A 15293-nucleotide genomic window follows, 5' to 3' on the forward strand; every position below is an offset into this window, starting at 1 on the left:
GTGAAATAGGAGGGTGGCTGTTTGGGACTGGCGCTGCAGCGAGTGGGTTTATATTCACACCTATGTAGTCACTGCATCTGCCACTGTTCAGTCTCTTGATGGTCCAGTAGACAATCTCAACTTGAAATTAGATGACAAAGGAACGAAGCCATTTTCATACACATTGTAGGTTATCCACTACAGATGGTTAAAGATACTCAAAGGGAGACAGAAATGTGTGATGGGACTCAACACAACGTTCGGCTTCCTAAATCACAGTGCTAATTTAACAATGTAACAATGCCATTTCTCCCCCCCCCCCATTTCATTTTTGACAAACGTACAATATCTTATTGCATTTAACACCTATCCTGGACGTGCTGAACACCCAGCTCTTGCAGCTCCACTCCCCCTCTTTCCGAACATCGTTTTCTCCCTCTGTGTTGCCACCACAGAGACAGGGAATGGCAAGTGCCTGAGTAAAATTCTGCTGTGTGATAGTGTTTCAAACAGGAGGGGGGCGTATGGTAGAAGCGGGAGGGGGGGGGCTCTGCTGTTCGAGGCATGTTGCCAGTGTGGGATGCCTAAGATCGGCAAGGCTGATAATTCCCAGGCATAGCAGGCAATAACCCAGATGTTGGGATGTAATATCACAGCTGTGGATGGACAGTGCTGAGGTACTCGCCAAATGGTCCTGGGTCTGAGCTCATCGTGCTTGTCCCCATGCTGTCCCACCATATGGAAGCAATCGCACAGCCCTTTTAGGACCAGGAATAGATTCTCTTTAGGGGCCACTTACAGTTAAGTGGAATTGTTTTATTGGCCGCTGAGATAGAAATGTGTCCAAGATAAACACTTGGGATGACTTGGCTGAGGCATGGTTTATATCGCTCCTCCACTCCCTCTGTTCCTCTTCTTTTGAAGGGGCTGATATTTATAGGGCTGTGCCTGTGGTATTCCATGTTAATTCAGGTCCCTGAGATGTGCTTTGATCCCCCTCGGATTGGGTGGCAATGTGGGTTGTGACCCCGCAGTGAAGAGGAGGGGCCGGAGTGGCAGGGGAGTTGTAGTGGGGCTGTTTGAAGCAGCGTCGCTGGGGCAGCTGAAGGAGCTGGGCAATCAAAGAGGCTAGAGCAGATTACGGTCCTGCTCTTTAATTACAGTCAGCCCTACACAACCTCTCTGCTGTTTGTTTTTACAGCCCTGGCCTATCACCGCATGGCCTCACGGGAACTCTCACATGGAAACATATCAAGGCCTCTCTTTCTCACTCCCTCTGTGACACACGGCAGGAGAAGTGGATTATTCGCTGGGCTCGTCCTTGATTTCCAGAGTTCTTAAAATGCGCAACATCTTTTTTCGTTCTAGCGTCACATTAGTGGAAAAGATTTGTTGTTTTAATCTGGCTAAATGAAATTCGGATGAATTTGCCAACATGCAGTATACTCTGATGCCGGCCATACATACTGCATGTATGCATAATTTGGTGATGAGAGAGAGCTGTGGGGTTTGCATCATTACTCACTGCTGCCTGCTGTCTCTGGTGCAGTATGCCAAGTGTCCTGCCTCCCCACACTCAGTCTGGGAGCCAGTGATGAGTGGGACTGTCACAGCCAGGGACATCTGGCTGCTTGCTGACGTCCCTCTCTTCCTCTCTCTCCAGGAGTCTCCGTGGTGTGACTTGCCTGTCAGTAGAGATGTGCTAATGTGCTCCAACAGAGATGTGCTGTATAGTGTAAACCTTTGTCCTACTTTTATGCACTCTGTGAACATGATGAGGTGCCAGGCTGAGGCAGGAGCAGGTAAACGAAGGGGAGCGCACCGAGCCTCCACACACGGTGCCTCATAAAAAACAACCTTTAATTGTCTGTGTGTATCTGCACCCCGCAGCAGAACCAGGCCGCAGCATCCCAGCGGTCGGCGGAACCACAGAGGACTCAGCCGAAGAACCAGATGTGGAGCGGGATGCTCAGTATCACCTTGGTGGAGGGACAGGACCTGCCGCAGTACGGCCATGGGGACATTTATGTCCGCTTTCGCCTTGGTGATCAGAAGTACAAGAGCAAGGTTGGACTTGTTTTTAAGAAGTCTTTCTTTAGCCCACTTCCCTAACACTCCCTTTACTCATGCTTCTATGTCTGTTCTTTACACTTCAAGTGTTTCTTCCCAGCCCCTATCTCTTACTTCCCTGCCTCTCTCTCTCAGCAGGTGCCTGTCAGTGACTCACCTCCACCTTGGCTCACTGGGCCATGGCTGAGGCAGCTCATTAGACTGGGCAAGCCTGCCACTCACTTCTCCCCGTGCTTCGGGTGTTGGGCTTCATTGCCTTCATTTGCATACCCAGCATGCCCTGTTCATCTACCTGTACTTGTTGGCCTCCCCCCTGATGATTCTATGCTGCACTTGTCTCGTGTTGTTGTGTCATTTCTTTGTAAACCTCTCCGCTTTCCTCTCTGCTTGTTTGTTTGTTGAACAAAGCTGATTCTAATTGGAAGCTGTCAGTGTTTACAATCCCAGAGTGGCTACTGAAGCGTACACATACAAGCACACACAAATTGAGACACATGCCCACATACACACACAACACACCTCTCTTTCTCCTCCCCTGCCTTGTTCTGGTTGGACTGAATGAAGACTTAATCCACCTGCCATGCAGGAGCTGCTCAGTCTGATAATGCATTAAACCTGACATTGCGTCAAAACATGTGAAAGCGTGTGTTTCCACGTTACTGCACGTGCTGAATCTGTGTCTTTATTGCCCCTAGAACCTTTGCATTCAGGCCAATCCCCAGTGGAGAGAACAGTTTGACTTCAATCAGTTTGACGATAACCAGGAACCTCTGCAGGTGGAGGTGTCCTGGAAAAGAGGGAGGAAGGGTGAGGAATCATGGGGGATGTGAGTATTTCTTAGTAGATGGTGTTAATTTTGCTCTCATTGGCTCCTCGACAGAACTAGTTGGCCTCATGTGTTTCAATGGAGCGATTTTCCTTTTGTGTCTCAGGTTTGAGGTTGACCTATCGGGACTCTCATTTAATGAGAGGCACCTCTACACTCATGTGCTGAACCCAGGAAAGGGCAGGGTAGTGTTTCTGGTCACCCTGCGACCTTGCTGGGGAGTCTCCATCTCTGACATTGAAATTGCTGCCTTGGAGAAGCCTGATGAGAGACACACAATAGTGGAGAGATTTGTAAGTCAGCTTTTTGGTTTAGTTTATCTTTAGGCAAAAAATAAAGTTTCCAATTTTTAGCACAATATCCTTCTACCAATTATGTTTCATCGGCTGATTCATAAGGCGTACAGTTATGTCATATGCCAGGATTCAATTTTTGGGGTACATTTATTAACCCTGCTCAAACATTTTGAATAACATATTTAATCATATTCCTTTTTTCAGAGCTTGAAGAACTCGCACAAATGTGTGGGGGAGGTTGGCTTCCTTCAGGTCAAAGTTATAAAGGCCAATGATCTCCCTCCAACAGACCTCAATGGTAATCTGAGTCAGAACATCCACTTCTTTGTTTTCTATCATCTTGTTCATGGCCTTTTATTTATAATGACTAACAACGGTTATTTGTTATTTGCAGGAAAAAGCAACCCCTTATGTGTTATTGAGCTCGGTAACAGTAAACTTCAAACTCACACAATCTACAAGACCGTCAATCCTGAGTGGAACAAAGCCCTTACATTGTTAGTACGAAAGAAATGAAAAAAGAATCAGGGCATCTGTCCCATTCTGTGCTGTGTATCTTAATTTCTTTAATTATATGTGCTCACACTTATGTTACAGCCCAATCAAAGACATTCATGATGTGATGGAACTGACTGTCCTTGATGAAAATGGAGACAAAACCCCAATATGTTTGGGGAAAGTGGCAATTCCTTTATTGAGTGTAAGTTTTTTTTTTTTTTCAGTTTGTAAAGGACTCTGATATACAAAATATGAACTCATTGTAAATTATGACCACATTTACTAATATATATACACTGTTCTTTTAAATTCTAAAAGGTTCAGAATGGGCAGCAGATATGTCCTTTCTTGAAGAAGGAAGACTTGGGAAGGGCATCCAAAGGAACCATCACACTGGTGCTGGACGTTATCTATAATAAAGTAAGGCTGAATGAGGTCAAGTTTGTTAGAATGATGACAGTCGCGGAGCACATAGGCTATCGTCTGACGGCGCGTTAGTCTCTGGGGGCAACGGACAATATTTTGGGACTTTCGGTGTAGAGAGCGGCCCAAGACTCTGTCTTCTTTTTGCCATAGACTGTTTACAGTCGGACTAGTTTCTTTTATCACACAGGTGGAATGTTTCTCCACACGAAACACAAACAGCAATACTTTCTGTAGGTGATTTAGATCCAGACGATATTTTGGCTCATCTCTATTAGCAGCTACGTATCTGCATATGAATGCTGATAAATTAAAAAGCAGATAGCCGCTGTATTGCGGTCAATGTGTTCCACCTCTTTTGCTCTCCATGTTGACTGAAACCATAACACCTCAAAATCCTGTCCAACTCCTACAGATTCTACATATTCACATTCAGAATCTGTTTATACAGATAAGAATTATAATAAAGTTCATAATATAGTGTAAAGTCAAAACCTGACGTTAAACTGCACTATTTCATCTTCTTTCTTTGTCCCAGGTCCGGGCTGGTGTCAGAACCTTCCAACCAGAGGAGACAAAATTAATGGAGGAAAACCTGAAGTTCTCCAAAAAGGTCGGCTCTATTGATGTTTTTTTAACAGAATTCATTAGATGGAACAAAAAGCTTTCCCAGAAGGTTCCCCTCGTATCACACTAATCAAGTAGCCACAGCAGAACTACACATGGTCATAGTTTGGATCGGTCATAGTCGTGCTAATTAGTTTAATTGGCTTTAAACATCTAATTTCACAAGTAGCTAATAATGGATTTGATTCAACCTCATTGCAAAGTCATAAACATTATGTCCAGTTTCAAATGATACTAACCGGTGTTTTCTTCCAATTATGTCCCATTAGGTTCTTGCCCGGAATATATATCGGGTTCGAAAAATCAGCACAGCAGTTCTGTACACGTTACAGTACATTAAAAGCTGTTTTCAATGGGAGAGCACACAACGCAGTCTAATAGCCTTTCTGGTAAGTCATTGCTTCACGTTAATGAACTCTCTTTAAGCCTTGGGGCGAACAAGTTTTGTCCCATTTCACCGCAGCCCTGTTTTAACTCTTTCATTTTATGTGAATTAGATGTTGTGGAGAATCTTTGGTTTAGCCATTTTCTCTCTCTGCCAGCGCTTTTTTCCCATGAAAAACAATGGCTGCCTTCTGTTTTTATCCCGCGTGTATGTGATGGATGTGCTCGATCCTTTAAATCAAACCCCACTTGGTTTTCCCTTCAGTTCTGATGACATTAGAGTGTGTTTTGAAGGTATGGGGTTCGGGCGTTTGTACATCTGACTTCTTAGCAAAGCCTCCTAACCCAGGGGACGGTGTAAGGAGGATCACCGTCTCAGCTTCCTTGGGCGGAGGAGTGACAGTCGGCCTCCGAGATTTGAACCTTGTTTAAATGTCTCTGTTTAGCTGTTTTTAATGAGGGTATGTGATCTAAGGTCCTAAGCTTAAATAATCTTAAATCACCCTGTGAATCCCCCTCAGTACAGCACATGTAATGTCATGATTAAGAGTGTACACTTGCTATGAAAGCCCTGCCAGCGCCGTGTCAGGGTGAGGAAGCGGTCACAGACAGGGTGTGTGAAGAACTCTCCTTTCACTGCCTTTCTTCTGTCTGTGCTGTCTCAGGATGACATGCAATTCATACCTGGTGTATTCTATAAGCCCTTCTCACTGATCCTTAGGTGCAAATCCCCTCAGGCAATGGCCATGCTCGGTGTATCACAGCCTTTAGAACAGCACGGCACACAGACAGGCCGGCGGACACACAGTCGGCAAGACAGAGAACAATGCGAGCGATTGTATAAAGATAGAGTGGGAGGCAGGCTACTATCTGGGAAAGAAAGTTGGAGCACGGAGGGAGGAAGACAGTTGGGTAAGAAGTGCGCAGTCCACGAAGGCAGATAGCGAGAGACTTGGAGGCAGGGATATGGGCAGGAGAGCAGGAGGATAGGCAGGCTGACAGGGGACAGGTCAGCGGGATGGGGCCATCTTCTTCCACCTATAATTAGATCCTCCGCAGGCGATGGGAGTGTGTGGTGGCACACTCTAATCTTTCATTTTCACTTCGACTCCACCTGCTGTTTAGGAGTGCTGCACACAAATGGAGAGCGTAGAATGAAAGAAAAAAAGACTCCCATACTCACTGTTTTCATCACCATCCTCATTGTAGCTGGAGCTGTCGTGCTTCTCCGTCTTATTTTTGTCACTTGTACGTAATCTGCTCCCTGACAGGGAAATGGTAATTATCGTGACCTTGACTGTGGCTGCTTTGTCCTTTTTTTATTTGGAACAACTGCTCTGTTGTAAGACGCCAGCACCACCAGGATAGTGGTTGATGTTTTCAAAAGCAGACAGTAGCAGAATAGTCAGAGCACGCCTCCGTCTGTATGAGGTGCGCTTCTAATAGTCGGAAGGGTTGGAGGTTCGCGGCGAGGATCGCCTAAGCAAGGTGAACCTGCCCCTGTGCATTCATCACCCACTCATCAGCAGACCGAGAGTTCACAGAGTGATACGTTGTTTTCTTTCAATGATTTACTATAATCTCAACGAGCGACAAGCACAGTGAAACATGCAAATGACATGTAAACAAAGCATGTAATTGCAAGTGACAGAAGAGACTCTGAACTTGCACTAGTATCTGATAACATCAAGGTCTCGACTGACTCTCATTACAAGCCTTGTGCCACGCCACCATCTACACCCGTGCCCCTGCCCACTCCAAGGCCAGCCCCTTTGCAGCCCCTCCTCCTCCCCCAAGTCATCATTTGCAATTAAGTTAGTGTTTGGAGCCGTCTGAAGCAGCATGCCACCATGTGCCTTAATGAAAGCAGCTCCCACTCCTATCTTTATATCTTTAGGCAGTGGTAATAAGGTAACTGATTCAGACATTGACAGATGGCCTCTGCTTGCCTCTCAGATGTGCATGATTATACCACGAGTGTCTGCTCTTTTCCAAAGTGGCAGGCAGCGCAGCGCTTCTCAGGGTACGCCGTTAGGAATGCTGCAGTGGTCGGTCTGGCTTTAATATACATTACAATACATTATTTATCAAGCAGGCAGACCAGTCCTACCCTTTTACACCATATACATCCTGTAATGCATTACCGCTGTTGTGGTTTCTACTGGGACTGCGGGATGCTCGTGTAGTGCTTTACCAGGAATACTTAGCCATTATATCACTCAGTCCCACAGGCCAATTTTCTGACCCTGGCACAGCATGTAGTCTACATTTCTATCCTGTTTATGTAGATTCATGTATGTATTATGAAGTGCTTGTTGGTGTGTGGTGTGTAAGGTATTCATATTTTGCACGGGGGATCACCGCTCGGGTTCACGTGAGTGAATAGCAATGTGGGAAAAAATTAAGGGTTGTTTTTCTTCTTGAAGAAGTCTTGTTTGTTCATTCCGAGATAACTTTTTTTCCCGCTCATGAGTGGCAACCAGAAAGTTGCTCATCCAGGAACACATAACTTTTACAGATTTACAGATTGATGGGTTATTTAGATTAATGCTGCGGCTGGGTGTTATTGTGTGAGAGGAAACTCGGTAAGGAATGGAAAGTCTCTCGGTACTGTCGCTGTTTGCGAGTGCAGGAGGTTACTTGTTTTGATTGTGCAACCTCATCAGCAGAGTCCATAGTGTTTGAAGTTGCCTTCAATTTTCCACCAATGGGTTGCAGTTTTAAAATAGAGTCTAATTAGGTAATGTAACAAAAAAACTGAAGAAAAAAAATTCTTACTCACACATTTAAACAGAGTTCTGGCAAATCCTCATAAACATTTTCATCAGTGAACAGAAATACAAACAAGAAATTTGGATTTTTTTTCCTCCTCTGCTTGTTTATGCTACAGTAATGAGCCTAGGATCTGCGCTTTTCAAGAGTTTGACAACAGCATGTTCCTTTATCTGAGAGAGAAAATGTGACAGCTAAAATCTTCATAAAATAACGGCCTTTAGATGTGCTTTTCACTAAGACTGGGTGAGATGAATGTGCTATACATCAGCAGTGACTGCAGAGGGGTCACCCAGAGTTCTTTGCTGCACACAAGACGGGGACCTGTAGATGGAGCTACAGCACTGCTGGAAACATGAATGGAGGCGCGAAAGAGATCAGTTACTTTTCCCTACAGGAGCCATTCGTGGGAACAACTTGGAGTGAAATCCTCCATTTCTGTGCATTTGACCAAGAGAAACAAGTTCTTCCACAAAAAAATGAAAAATTCTAAATGAGCATTTATTATCCGGCCAAATTAATCTGTTTCAGAAGTTTAAAAGTTGAGAACAATTTAGATTTAGATGAAATGGATGAAAGTGAAAAAAAGAAAAGAAAAAGGATCATTTACACTTGAAAGCTGATTTTGAGCTTTGCTGTCATTAGACCGCTTTAAGTATTTAAGTAGAATTAATATTTTAACATATGAGGAACCTCATCTGTCAGGAGTTGGACTAGAAAGAAACCTGTATACCTAATGTGAGTATTTCTTTTTGACACTGCCAGGTAGCAACTGCTTTAGACATCATTTGACAGCCTGTGAAATGCTGATTGCCTCACATCACACACTGTAAAGATGGCATTTGATGAATGTTTGATGCGGTGCAGCTGTAAACACACTTGGCAGCTGCACCGGGTGCTTTTTTGGGGGGCTGATAGAATCGCCGTCTCCCTAGATGAGGGCAGGACAGGGTCAGATCTGGCTCCAGAGGTCTCAGGAGACCACCTGTGTAGAGCCACAGCAGTTGGGGCCATTAACCAGCGCAGCAGTCCAGCCGAGATCAAAGCTATAATCAGAGTTGTCATAATTGTTCTTGTTAACACTGTCCCTGAAAAGGAGACGCTTTGTGAGTCTTGGAGCCGCCGTTTGTGGTTTGCTGCATTGCAGTGTGGCCGAGCTTTTGTGAGAACAGCGCGAGGACTGTGCACGCCTGTGAATTGTCTCCTTGTTTCTGCTTTGCATCTGTTTTCTCTCTGTTGGAAAAAGTTGGCGGCCTTATAGGAGTGGGTTTCTTCCGTCTCGTGGGGGTTACACTCTCCATCGCCGTGGTTGTGGGAGTTCTCACAGACCTTGCAGTGGGAATGTGTCTAGCAAGGGAGAAAAGGAAAAAAAATGACGGCAGTGATGGCGATCTGTGTATTCATGGTTTCCAGTCTGAGATCTATTAATTATTAAATGATGGGCTGTGACTATAGCAAACTGCTCAGCGATGCCTCCTGATTTAACACAGTATTATTATTTAGCTGACCTGGATTGGCTACGTGTCACTTGTCAGCTCTTGAGGCTGGCTGGATGCAGCCTGAATGTGTAACCTTGAAACATGTCCCCCTATTAGTGGGATTAATAAGCTTTCCCTGCTAATATTCACTTCATTAGGGCTGTGAAATTGTTCCCGTTTTTATAAGATTTAAGACATGGATTTCAGTCTTGAGAACACATTTGATTCAATTTAAAGTAACCAAATTCATCATTATTATTAAACAGCATAAAGTAACTTTTAAGTATGAACAAGTAAAGGGTCTTCAGATTAATATTAGTTTACTGCACTAAATAACTGTGTTGATCTGTTGTAGTGTTGTTATATTATGAGCGTCTCCAGCCTTGATGAAGTATGCTCTGCGTTTAACCCCATTGTGTGTGCTGTATCATAATGACTACATTTAACATACTCACCACCTTCCTAGTCACAGAGGACTGCTCTCCCCAGGCAGCTGAGGTGGCAACCTGTCCACCCTGTGTGTGGCAGTTCCGGGGCCAGTCTTGGCCCCTGCCACGTTAACGTGCGTTTGAGCCGAGCTGACAGGGAGAGAGAGTCTATACCACTCCCTCCCCGCCTCCTCAGGGGAAAAGGCTCGCATGGCAGATCTGTCACCCAGGAGGTCGCTCAGTGTTAACGCTCCCGACACGGATTAAACACTAGTGGCCAGTGCCGGAGTGCGGGGTCAGTGTAGCCACCACTGACAGGCACCACGGGGCACCCGCTGACTGCCCCGCTCCAGCCTCGTACTGGTGCTGCTCTGGCCCTGGCATGTGTCAGACAGACGGGGAGACAACGGCCAGCACTGGCCCTGTGAGCAAATGCTAATGCCTTTGCCTCGCACGGCTGCTCTTCTTCAGTGCTTTGATAAAGAGCTGCTATCACTATTGCACTGTACTGTGCAGGCGTCCTTACAAGCTCTGGCTGTTATCAGTTTGAGCTGGCTAACATTTATATATATATATATATATATATATATTTTATTTTTTATTTTTTATAAATTAGTAAAATATGACCCACACTGAATTAGCTGAAATTGCACATTGCAACATCATAGGTTATTTTTATTACAATGGTTTATGGTTTACCCAAAGAATGTAATTGTTCATGGTTAGATTTAGCTATAATTTATTTTATTAAAACAGATTTTTTTAACCATCATGTAGTAGATTATTAATACTAATTGTATACTCAGTGGAGAACTAACCACTTAACTTGAATAGGAAGTGCAGTAAATATCAATGTTGGTAAATTCGTGTTTGATAGGAAAATTGAATTTTAAATTGTATCACCCTGGTACTCTTCCAGCAGATTTCGACCCGCTGAAGAGGGACATGAAATTCCCCATTTTATTGCTCTCACCCAAATGTAGTTCCACCCTCTCTCTCTCTCTCTCTCTCTCTCTCTCTCTCTCTCTCTCTCTCTCTCTCTCTCTCTCTCTCGCTCTCTCTTTCTCTCTCTACCCAGTCGATAAGACTTGAGCTGAGCGTATGTGAAATATTTATTCAGCGTTAGCTCAGAGCACTACGGCTGCCCACACACTCTACCTGCCCTGAAGAGAAATCTTATCTGTTCTTCCTCTGCCTCCGACACCCCCTGAAAGCCTGTCCCCACGCTGGCCCAAGCTCAACACAAATTACATGTCTCATTGCTCTGCGTTTACAGCTACTTTAAAGCCTGCCGCTCCTGTCCTCTGCATAAGCCCTCAGCCAGACTGTGTTTCAGCCTGGCTGTATAAAAAAGACCTGCGTGAGCTGAGCTGCTATTTGTGCTTTTGATTCATTATTAATCTCTTTTTTTTTTTTGTATTTTAATTGAGCAAGTAATGCAGATTAATTTTTGCTGCCCTTTATTTCACCCAGCAAAATAAGATAATAATGTCTTCAGAGTAAAGACTATTCAAGGTTATGTCCATTTTTTAAAATAGCAATAATTTGAATTTTTTTCCTTAATATTTGTTTATCAAATACTTGCACATACTCGCACAATATGTCCTTTTCTCTGTCTCACAGAGTCAGCCGCACACATGCACGCACAAACCCTGCAGCCTGAAGTCAGTCTTGTTAACTCTTTCTGTGTATGTTCACGTAATCTGGCATCCGTCCACAGCCCCCATGACTGACCCTCATAATTCTGGCTGGCGCTCTTCTCGCTTTGTTTAGCTTTCCAAGTGGAGTGCAACTGAAGAGAAGAAGTGAGGATGCGGCCAAGATTAAATCTTGCATGTTTTCGGATAGTGCACAGCCTTAAAAATAAAGGTATTTTTGAAATGTACCATGAGAAGAATAATAGTGGAATAGTCGATTGCTGTTTTTGTACAGCACGAAACCATGTGCTGAGATGCCATACTAATTTGGCTCATCAACAGTATTATGTGTGTTTTAGTGATGTGAGGCTTGTATTTATAGTCTGTTGTGTGCAGCAGTGTATAAGGGCAGCGTTTGGCAGGCTCGCAGTCTGCTGCTACGTCTGCCAGTCAGTAGTTTGGGTTGGTAGACTGGGCCACCCCGCCCTCTGTTAATCAATTTACAGGATGGTAGAAACTCTTACAGAGGGTGTCTTTGTCCCTTTGTTCCTGCTGCGATCCCTTCTCCCTCTCCTGGGAGAGTGTGGGTGGTGGGAGCTGCCATGCTTGCTCAGCTTTAAGTTATTTTATTCACACTTTTAATCGCTGAGTGCTTTATTATTAGGTGCCGGATTCTGCTGGCCAGGGGATCTGCATGAGAAGGCGCAGAATGCATTTAGTGGAATCATATTAATGGCGCTATAAAACAAATCTGTCAGGCTGTTCTTAACCCTGCTGGCAGAATTGCCCTGCCCAGGGTTGCCCCCTTCTCCAAGCGCTTACAGGTGGCTAAGGAGAGTGCATCTCCATCATCTACTCCACCGTGTGCTAATAGTTTTATTAATTCATTCTATTTTTTCCTCCCTAGACACCCTGCGCATAATCATACAGACATTTTTCAGCTAAAGGGTGTTTGTCAAGGGAGGTTTCTTACACTGGAGACACTCCTCCCAGACATGCATACTATCACTTGCTCAATTACAAGTCGTTTGTTATCTAGTCCTGTTGTGTGTACACCGAAATGCTTCGGTATGTCATTAATTATTACCTCCCTTGCTTTTGTTTATGTTTTTACGTCCTTTTTGGTTAAATACATGACTGTTTCACAGCTCGAGCAACATATTAGCATTGTCTTGTTAAAAAAAGTTCAAGGTTTTACCTGTCATGCCTAATTTGTCTGGAGTCAGGCCAGTTAGACTGAAATGGAGTCCACCCTTGAAGGCAATTAAAAATGTGGATTCTTTTTTTAATACAAATTTACACTTGCGTTTCAAAGGTTGCACTTTGTCCAACATGTCCTTTAATCACATTTAGCTGCTTTCTAATAAAACATAAACCACTTACTTTGGAATTAGTTCTGTCTCCATTTCACACAAACTCTGGAGAATGTGAGCAGACAAGGGGACGGTATAGCCTTGTCTCTGCTCATTACTGTGGGAAATCTGACGGCAGAGTCTCAGTCGATGCACCTGAGTGAAGGAATCCGAGAGGTTTTTCCCAGATTTTTGTCCTCAATCGTTTTTATTAGTGTTAAGAAAGCATGTAAGTCCTCAACACACGGGCTGACATACCATGAGGGAAGAATTGAGAAGATACTTCTGACAGTTTTGGTTTATACCCTCATTTAAGCGCTCAGTTTAGACACAAGGCATTGTATTTCTGTAGGCTTTTATCTTGTCCACTGAGCCAGAACGCGGTGTGCAGAAATTTGCATTAGTGGGCGATTATGAATACCTGTGACAGATTCTCTCTGCCGGCTCCCTGGGCGGAAATGAATTGGCTCCCTCTGTTGACTTGCTCAGGAAGACAGAGACCAAGCAATTAGACTTTAGTGGTTAATGTAGCAGCTTTTGCAGGGAGGGCAAGGAGGTTCAACATTCCTGCTGGGCTCATGTCAGTTTCCAGGCACATTTCCCCCCTTTTCTTCTTCCTTTTTTCACGAGAATACTGGGAATATGACAAGCTACCTGTCCTCCAGCCAGCTGAATTCCTCTGGGGCGAGGGGAGCATCGCTTTAGAATCGCCTCATGGGAACTGAGGTGACAACACATGACGTAGGTTATTCATAACAGAGAGGAGATGTACTGCAGCTACCTTTGCACATCATGCATATTCATTGTTTACCTTTTTTACATCCCCCCCACCAGCTCTAGTTTGCTGCTATACACGTAATTCAATACATATAAGAAAAATACAACAACATATTGTTCATTTCCTTATATCCTGCTGTGTTTCTGCATTATGCTCCAGCTCACCCACCATCTCCCAGGTTGTACGCAGGGATAATACGTGTTACAGTGGTGAAGCCTGGGGCACTTGGGCCACAGTGTTGTCTGCATTACTCATGGTTCACGTTTCTCTAGTGGCCATTTGAACCTAGGCCTGGTGTGGCAGTAGGTATGACTGGCCCCCTGAGCAACGTGCACAGACTTTGCACGGTTACTATGACAGGAGCAGTCTGCTGTTTACAGGCCCGCTATTGAGGCCTGAAGGCCCCAGAGCTTCACATCCTGTCTCGGGCTTAACTCGAACATATTGTTCATACTCTAACCGGCCTCTAGCTCTTTGAGCCTAGACTGCACAGTGCTACCATTGTGTGGGGTCATCACAGCAGTAATATTCAATGTTTTGAAACAAAGACCTGCTATGACAGAACAAAGCATTTAGCTGTTGCAATGGTTTTATTAATTATCGGAAATTTACATAAAGGGTGAGGATGAAATTAAAGTGCGAAATGTGTCGTTTTTTCCGCCTCATATTCACACTGTCAATAGATTTTAAGGTTCAACTTGCTGTTTGGGACATTTTTATTTCATCCCTGTCAACCTGCTGATGTGATCCTCCTCACACATTCCTGATCACTTCAGTCGGAGAAAGGCTCATTAGGCTGTCACTAAATGGGTTTAAATGCAGCCGTCCAATTAGTTCTCTGCTGTGAAATGCAGTGGGTGTTGTGCAACGTGCTTAGCACCACTCCTTTACAGAATTATGAGGGATTAGTCATTCAGTGTGATCCATCTTATTTCTACCAGGGGTCTTGGCTTTTCTCAGTATCATCGCCACGGAGGGGGTAAATGTTGCAAATGCTTCTCCAGTTGCCATATGTGCCTCGTCAAAGAGACTCGCTGCCTCCAAATCTAAGCGGATTTGATGTGCCAGTTAAAAGACAGCACACCATGCCTATCCATGTCGTACTTTTCTTTTCAGCTGCAAGGCGCTCCGCTAGCACAGTGTTTCTGGTGCAGATAAATAGGATTTCAAGATATTAAAAGTTGTCCCTGAATGTCCGTCACTTTCAAATCGCTAACAGTACCAATGCTTGCTGTTCGTGAGATTTAGTACATGGTTATCTCCATTATACATTCAATTTTTATAAGAGCCTTGCTGAGATTTCAAAGCTGGGTGACATTGCTATAGTGTGATGTGCTTTGCGTTATAACTGTCATATCCCGTCTCCTCAGATCTTCCTCGTGACAGTGTGGCACTGGGAGCTCTTCATGCTGCCCCTCTTCCTGCTCCTGCTCATCGGCTGGAACTACTTTCAGCTCTCTGCGGGGAAGGCCAGCTCCAACCAGGACCTGGTGAGTGACGAGGTCCCTGAACTCCTCAGTGTTCATCCACAGAGATCTGTAGACGCACGCCGTTATAGTGCAGATTCAATCTATGTAAACCCACCAATGCTCTCATCCAGATGGAATTACATCCTTTAGGTAGACACTGAGTGAATTGTGGTTTTACAGCAATGCCAATTAACAACTCTCACACTTGCATACATACTATATAATACTGCAGTTGTTATATAAAATGCACCACAGTCCGCTGTGGCAGCATTCCAG

The 15293-nt window shown here is 44.5% G+C and overlaps 1 protein-coding gene across 4 annotated transcripts in view; it reads left to right on the top strand.

Moving 5' to 3' along the window:
- mctp2a (multiple C2 domains, transmembrane 2a) overlaps positions 1 to 15293 on the top strand; it is a 37880-nt gene that overhangs the window by 9206 nt on the left and 13381 nt on the right. For all 4 annotated transcript variants that reach the window (XM_034587084.1, XM_034587083.1, XM_034587085.1 and 1 more), the window contains 10 exons: positions 1870 to 2046; positions 2745 to 2875; positions 2982 to 3168; positions 3376 to 3469; positions 3566 to 3668; positions 3769 to 3871; positions 3988 to 4089; positions 4631 to 4705; positions 4989 to 5108; positions 14919 to 15038. In XM_034587084.1, the coding sequence (XP_034442975.1) occupies positions 1870 to 2046; positions 2745 to 2875; positions 2982 to 3168; positions 3376 to 3469; positions 3566 to 3668; positions 3769 to 3871; positions 3988 to 4089; positions 4631 to 4705; positions 4989 to 5108; positions 14919 to 15038 (1212 nt within the window). The remainder of the gene's footprint in view (positions 1 to 1869; positions 2047 to 2744; positions 2876 to 2981; positions 3169 to 3375; positions 3470 to 3565; positions 3669 to 3768; positions 3872 to 3987; positions 4090 to 4630; positions 4706 to 4988; positions 5109 to 14918; positions 15039 to 15293) is intronic.

The sequence above is a fragment of the Hippoglossus hippoglossus genome, chromosome 6 (genome assembly GCF_009819705.1).
Source record: "Hippoglossus hippoglossus isolate fHipHip1 chromosome 6, fHipHip1.pri, whole genome shotgun sequence".
Lineage (NCBI taxonomy): Eukaryota > Metazoa > Chordata > Actinopteri > Pleuronectiformes > Pleuronectidae > Hippoglossus > Hippoglossus hippoglossus.